Consider the following 8,381-nt stretch of genomic DNA (forward strand, 5'->3'; position numbering starts at 1 on the left):
TCTTGAAATTCATCCGCAAAATCCACAAACAGCGCGGCGAAGAACCTGAGAAAACCGGAACCTTCAGACCAGGACTGGTAATAGGAGACCCCATAGGGAGACATTGAGACCCATAGAGACCCCATAGAGAGACATTGAGACCCATAGAGACCCCATAGAGAGACATTGAGACCCATAGAGACACATTGAGAGACATTGAGACCCATAGAGACAACATTGAGAGACATTGAGACCCATAGAGACACATTGAGACCCATAGAGAACCCCATAGGGGTGATATAGGGGGACACATAGAGACCCCACAGTGATACAAGTATAGGGACACATAGAGACCCCATAGGGAGATTTTAGGACACATATAGGACCCATGATGGAGATATAGGGACACATAGCAGACCCATTAGGTGATATAGGGACACATAGAGGCACCCCATTAGGGTAATTAAGACACATAGAGACACCGTAGGGTGTGATATATAGGGACAACATAGAGACCCCATAGGGAGATATAGGGGACACAGTTAGAGACCCCATAGGTGATATAGGGACACATAGAGGACCCCCACAGTGGACAATAGGGACACATAGAGACCCCATTAGGAAGATATAGGACACATTAGAGACCCCATAGGGTACATATGAGGGACACATAAGACCCCATAGGAGGATATAGGACACATAGAGACCCCACAGTGTGACATATAGGGACACATAGAGACCCCATAGGGAGATATAGGGACACATAGAGACCCCATAGGGTGATATAGGGACACATAGAGACCCCATAGGGTGACACATAAGGACACATAGGACCCATAGGGAACCATAGGAGCCATAGAGACCCAAAAGACCCATAGGGACGCGCATAGGGACACATAGAGACAATAGGACACATAGGACCATAGGGACCCATAGGACCCAATAGAACCCATTAGAGACCAAGAAACCATAAGACCCATAGAACCCATAGGACCCATTAGGGACCACAGGGACCCATAGGGACCCATAGAGACCAATAGAGACCCACCAGGGACCATAGGCCCATAGAGACCCATAGAGAAAAATAGGGGACCCATAGAGACCCACAGGACCCATAGGACACATAGGGATACATAGGGACACATAGAGGACCCATAGGGAGACACTGAGACCCATAGAGACCCCATAGCGAACATGAGACCCATAGAGACCCATAGAGAGACATGGAACCCATAGAGACCCCATAGGAGACATGAGACCCATAGAGACCCCATAGGGAGCACTGAGACCCTAGAGACCCCCATAGGGAGACATGAGACCCATGAGAGGAAACCCATAGAAGAGAACATTGACCATAGAGACCCCATAGGGAGACATTGAGACCCATTTAGAGACCCCATAGAGAGACACTGAGACCATAGAGGACCCATCAGAGAGACATTGAGACCCAATAGGAGACCCCATAGGGGAGACATTGAGACCCATAGAACCCCATAGAGAGACATTGAGACCATAAGAGACCCCATAGAGAGGACAGAGGGACCCATAGAGACCCATAAGAGAGAGACATTGAACCGATAGATAGTACCCCATTAGGGGACACTGAGACCCATTAGGGACCCCATAGGGAGACATTGAGACCCATAGAGACCCCATAGAGAGACACTGAGACCCGATAGAGACCCCATAGGGAGACATGAGACCATAGGAGACGCCATAGAGAGACATTAACCCTTAGAGACCCATAGGGAGACGATATGGGACACATAGGGACCCATAGGGACCATAGAGACCCATAGGGACCCATAGAAACACATAGGGGACCCATAGGACACTAGACGACACATAGAGACAGCCCGACAGGGACCATTAGGACGCATATGGACCCATAGGGACACGTTAGAGACACAAGGACCACAGGGACCCATAGGGACGCATAGGGACCCATAGAGACACATAGAGGACCCACAGGGACCATAGGGACCCAATAGAGACCCGATAGAGGACCCATAGGGACACATAGAGACCAATAGAAACCCATAGAGGACCATAGCAGACCATTAGGGACCCATAGGGACAGCACAGGGACCCATAGGGACCCATAGAGACACATAGAGACCCACAGGGGACCCATAGGGACCCAGTAGAGACCCATAGAGACCACATATGGACAATAGGACCCATAGGACACAAAGGGAACATAGGGACACATAGAGACCATAGAGACCCATAGGGACCCATAGGGACACATAGAGACACATAGTACCACATAGGGACACATAAGACCCATAGGGACACATAGAGACCCATAAGACCCCATAGGGAGACACGTGAGACCCATAGAGACCCACAGAGAGACATTGAGACCCACAGGAGACCCCATAGGAGACACTGAACCCATAGAGACCCATAGAGAGACATTTGGACCCATAGAGACCCCATAGGGAACATTGAGACCCATAGAGACCCCATAGAGAAGACAATTGAGGACCATAGAGACCCCATAGAGAGACATTGAGACCCATAGAGACCGCATGAACACTAGGGACCCATAGGGACATTGTAGCAGGACCCATGAGAGACCCACAGGACCCATTAGGGACCCATAGAGACCAATACAGACACACGGACACATAGGGACCCCATAGGGACACATAGAAGACCAGAGGGACACATAGGGACCATAGGGACCCCATTAGAGACCCATTAGGGACCCATAGGGACCACATAGAGACCCATTGGGACCCATAGGGAACCATAGGGAGCCATTAGAACCCATAGAACCCATAGGGACACATAAACCCATAGTGTGACATATAGGGACACATAGAGACCCCATAGGGAGACATTGAGACCCTAGAGAGACCCCATAGAGAGACATGAGACCCATAGAGACCCCATAGAGAGACGATTGAGACCATAGAGACCCCCAATAGAGAGACGATTGAGACCATAGAGACCCCATAGAGAGACATTGAGACCCATAAGACCCCATAGGGAGGACATGAGACCCATAGAGACCCCATAGAGAGAGCACTGAGACCCATTAGAGACCCCATAGAGAGACATTGAGACCCATAGAGACCCCATAATGGAACATTTGAGACCCATAGAGACCCCATAGAGAGACATTGAGACCATAGGACCCCCATAGGAGACATTGGAGACCCATAGAGAACCCCATAGAGAGACATCAGGACCCATAGGAGACCCATAGGGAGACATCCGTGAGACCCATAAGAGACCCCATTAGGGAGACATTGAGACCCATAGAGACCCCATAGAGAGACATTGAGACCCATAGAGACCCCATAGAGAGACATATAGGGACACATAGGGACCCATAGGGACCCATAGAGACCCATAGAGACCCCATAGGGAGACATTGAAAAGACCCATAGAACCCCATAGGGAAGACATTGAGACCCATACGAGACCCATAGAGAGACATTGGAGACCCATAGAGACCCCAATAGGGACACATAGGGACACATAGAAACACATAGGGACACATAGGGACACATAGCAACCGAGAAACCAGAGCCTCCAACCCATATCCCCCCCATATGATCCCATATCAAAACCCCCTATATCCCAATATAGACCCCAATATACCCCCATCACTCACAGTTCCCATCCAAGCAGCTGTATGTGTCTCTGGCCAGACACCCCATATAACCCCATACCGAACCCAGTAATAACACATTAACCCCATATAAACCCCATATAACCCATATAACCCATATAACCCCATATAAGCCCCATATGCCCCATATAACCCCCACTATACCCCCCATAGTAACCCCATATAACCCCATATACCCCATATAACCCATATACCCCCTATATAACCCCATATAACCCCATATAACCCCATATAACCCATATAACACTCACAGTCCCATCCAGTAGCTTATGTGCCGTGCCGAACACCCCATATGCCCCATATAGCCCCCCTATATCCCATATAACCCCATATACCCCATATAACCCCCTATTTAACCCCATAGTACCCCCATAAAACCGCCCCATATAACCCATATACCCATATAACCCCATATAACCCATATACCCCCCATAATACCCCATATAACCCATATACCCCCCATATAACCCCATATAACCCCTATTACCCCCATATAACCCCATATAACCCCATGTACCCCCATAAACCCCATATAACCCATATACCCCCCATATAACCATTATAACCCAATAAAACCCATATACCCCCCATATACCCCAATACCCCCCAATATAACCCCATATAACCCCAGTGTACCCCCCATATAAACCCTTATAAACCCCATAGAAACCCCATAAACCATATAAGCACTCCATATCCCCCCCTATATCACCATTATACACCCCATGTAACCCCCATGATACCCCCCATATAACCCCCATATAAACCCGCCATATAACCCATATACCCGCATTAACCCCCATATCCCCATATAACCGCCATATAGCCCGCCATATACCCCCCATAAACCCCATATACCCCCCATATAACGCCCATATTAAACCCCATTGTAACCCCCCACTTAAACTCCCTTATAACCCTCATAGAACCCCATATAACCCCATATAACACTCCATATCCCCCCCTATATCACCATATACCCCCATGTAACCCCATATACCCCCCATATAACCCCATATAACCCATATACCCCCCATATAACCCATATACCCCCCATATAATCCCATATGAACCTCATATACCCACCATATAAACCCCATATGACCCCATATAAACACCGATATAACCCCATATACCCCCCATATAACCCATAAACCCCATATAACCCCATATACCCCCCATAAACCCATATAACCCATATAACCCCATTATAACCCCATACAAACCCCATAATAACCCCAGTATACCCCCCATATAACCCCATACCACCCCCATATAAAACCCCATATTAACCCCATACACCCCCCATATAACCCCATATAACCCATACACCCCCCATATAACGCCCATATAAACCCCCATAAACCCCATATACCCCCCATAACCCCTATATCCCCTATACTCACAGTCCCATCCAGCAGCGCTTGTTGTGTCTCTGGCACGAACACCCCATATGATCCCATAAACCCCATAATAACCCCATATACCCCCATATAACCCCATATCCCCCATATAACACCCCATATAACCCCATATAACCCCATATACCCCCCATATAACCCACTATACCCCTAATATAACCCCACATATCCCCACCAATACCCCCCATATGCCCCCATATAACCCCATATGACCCCATATGACCCCATATACCCCCCATATAACCCATATATCCCATATAACCCCATATAACCCATATAACCCATATAACCCCTGATAACCCCATATAACCCCCATAATAACCCCATAATACCCCCATATTTAACCCATATACCCCCATATAACCCCATATAACCCCATACACTCACAGTGCCATCCAGTAGCTGTATGTGCCGTTGGCAGAACACCCCATATGACCCCATATACCCCCATATAACCCCCATATGACCCCATATAACCCCACATAACCGCATATAACCCCATATAACACCCCATATCCCCCCCTATATCCCATATAACCCCATATCCCCCCATATAACCCCATATCCCCCCATATAACCCCATATACCCCATATACACTCACAGTCCCATCCAGCAGCTGTATGTGTCTCTGGCAGAACACCCCATATAACCCCATATAACCCCATATAATCCCATATAACCCCATATCCCCCCCTATATCCCATATAACCCCATATCCCCCCATATAACCCCATATAACCCCATATATCCCATATAACCCCATATACCCCATACACTCACAGTCCCATCCAGTAGCTGTATGTGTCTCTGGCAGAACACCTTCTTGTCGCTCTGAAACGCCGCGTGTCGTCTCCTCGCGCACATAAAGTGATAATTGGCCACACAGGACGACAGGCAGCAGCCGACCGTGGCACCGGGACGGCGGCACAGCTCACAGCGCTGCAATGGGGCACAGATAGGGGGGATATATGGGGTATATGGGGTCTATGGGGTCTCTATGGGGTCTCTATGGGGTCTATGGGTCTCTATGGGTCCCTATGGGTCCCTATGGGTCTCTATGGGTCACTATGGGGTCTCTATGGGTCTCTATGGAGTCTATGGGGTCTCTATGGGGTCTCTATGGGTCTTTATGGGGTCTATGAGTCTCTATGGGGTCTATGGGGTCTCTATGGGGTCCCTATGGGTCTCTATGGGGTCTATGAGTCTCTATGGGTCTCTATGGGGTCTATGGGGTCTATGGGGTCTATGGGTCCCTATGTGTCTCTATGGGGTCTATGGGTCTCTATGGGGTCTATGGGGTCCCTATATGTCCCTATGGGTCCCTATGGGTCTCTATGGGGTCTCTATGTGTCTTTATGAGGTCACTATGGGTTTTTATGGGGTCTCTATGGGGTCTATGGGGTCCCTATGTGTCTCTATGGGTCTTTATGAGGTCACTATGGGTCTTTATGGGGTCCTATGGGGTCTATGGGTCTCTATGGGGTCTCTATGGGGTCTCTATGGGGTCTATGGGTCTCTATGGGTCTTTATGGGTCTCTACGGGGTCCCTATGGGTCTCTATGGGGTCTTTATGAGTCCTTATGGGGTCTCTATGGGGTCTATGGGTCTCTATGGAGTCTCTATGGGGTCTCTATGGGTCTCTATGGGGTCTATGAGTCTCTATGGGGTCTATGGGGTCCCAATGGGTCTCTATGGGGTCCCTATGGGTCTCTATGGGGTCTTTAGGAGGTCTATGAGGTCTATGGGTCTGTATGGGGTCTATGGGTCTCTATGGGGTCTATAGGTCTCTATGGGGTCTCTATGGGGTCTATGGGTCTCTATGGGGTCTATGGGGTCTATGAGGTCTTTATGGGTCTCTATGGGTCTCAACACGGTCTTTATGAGTCATTATGGGGTTCTTATGGGTGTCTATGGGGTCTATGGGTCTCTATGGGGTCCCTATGGGTCTCTATGGGGTCTATGGGTCTCTATGGGGTCTCTATGGGTCCCTATGGGTCTCTATGGGGTCTATGGGTCTCTATGGGGTCTATGAGTCTCTATGGGGTCTATGAGTCTCTATGGGTCTTTATGGGTCTCTATGGGGTCCCTATGTGTCTCTATGGGTCTCTATGGGGTCTTTATGAGTCTTTATGGGGTCCCTATGGGTCTTTATGAGGTCCCTATGGGTCTCTATGGGGTCTCTATGGGTCTCTATGGGGTCTCTATGGGTCTCTATGGGGTCTATGGGGTCTCTATGGGGTCTCTATGGGTCTCTATGGGATCTATGGGGTCCATGGGGTCTCTATGGGGTCTCTATGCATATCTATGGGTCTCTATGGGGTCTATGGGTCTCTATGGGGTCCCTATGTGTCTTTATGAGGTCCCTATGGGTCTCTATGGGGTCTCTATGTGTCTTTATGAGGTCCCTATGTATCTCTATGGGGTCTATGGGGTCTCTATGGGACTCTATGGGGTCCCTATGGGTCTCTATGGGGTCTCTCTGCCGGGACGGTGGCACAGCTCACAGCGCTGCAATGGGGCACGGATAGGGGGTCTATGGGTCTCTATGGGGTCTATGGGTCTCTATGGGTCTCTATGGGGTCTCTATGGGTCTTTATGGGGACTATGGGTCTCTATGGTGTCCCTATGGGTCTCTATGGGGTCTATGGGTCTCTATGGGGTCTCTATGGGTCTCTATGGGGTCTCTATGGGTCTCTATGGGGTCTATGGGTCTTTATGGGGTCTATGGGTCTCTATGGGGTCTCTCTGCCGACAGGCAGCAGCCGACCGTGGCACCGGGACGGCGGCACAGCTCACAGCGCTGCAATGGGGATAGGGGGGATATATGGGGTCTATGGGGTCTATGGGTCTCTATGGGTCTTTATGGGGTCCCTATGGGGTCACTATGGGTCTCTATGGAGTCTATGGGTCTCTATGGGGTCTCTATGGGGTCCCTATGGGGTCACTATGGGTCTCTATGGAGTCTATGGGTCTCTATGGGGTCTCTATGGGGTCCCTATGGGTCTCTATGTGGCCTCTATGGGGTCTATGGGTCTTTATGGGTCCCTATGTGTCTCTATGGGGTCCCTATGGGTCTCTATGGGGTCTCTATGTGTCTTTATGAGGTCCCTATGTATCTCTATGGGTCCCTATGGGTCTCTATGGGTCTTTATGGGTCTCTATGGGTCTTTATGGGTCTCTATGGGGTCCCTATGGGTCTCTATGGGGTCTCTCTGCCGACAGGCAGCACCCAATGGTGGCACCGAGACGGCGGCACAGCTCACAGCGCTGCAATAACAATAGGGGGGATATATGGGGTCTATGGGTCTCTATGGGGTCTATGGGTCTCTATGGG

The 8,381-nt window shown here is 49.6% G+C and overlaps 1 protein-coding gene across 1 annotated transcript in view; it reads right to left on the bottom strand.

The window, feature by feature from the left end:
• Positions 1 to 8,381, bottom strand: part of LOC107307351 (histone-lysine N-methyltransferase 2B-like) — a 28,439-nt gene that overhangs the window by 7,495 nt on the left and 12,563 nt on the right. The window contains exon 2 of the mRNA XM_015850849.1: positions 5,828 to 5,986. Coding sequence (XP_015706335.1) covers positions 5,828 to 5,986 — 159 coding nt within the window. The remainder of the gene's footprint in view (positions 1 to 5,827; positions 5,987 to 8,381) is intronic.

The sequence above is a fragment of the Coturnix japonica genome, unplaced genomic scaffold, assembly GCF_001577835.2.
Source record: "Coturnix japonica isolate 7356 unplaced genomic scaffold, Coturnix japonica 2.1 chrUnrandom555, whole genome shotgun sequence".
Taxonomy (NCBI): domain Eukaryota; kingdom Metazoa; phylum Chordata; class Aves; order Galliformes; family Phasianidae; genus Coturnix; species Coturnix japonica.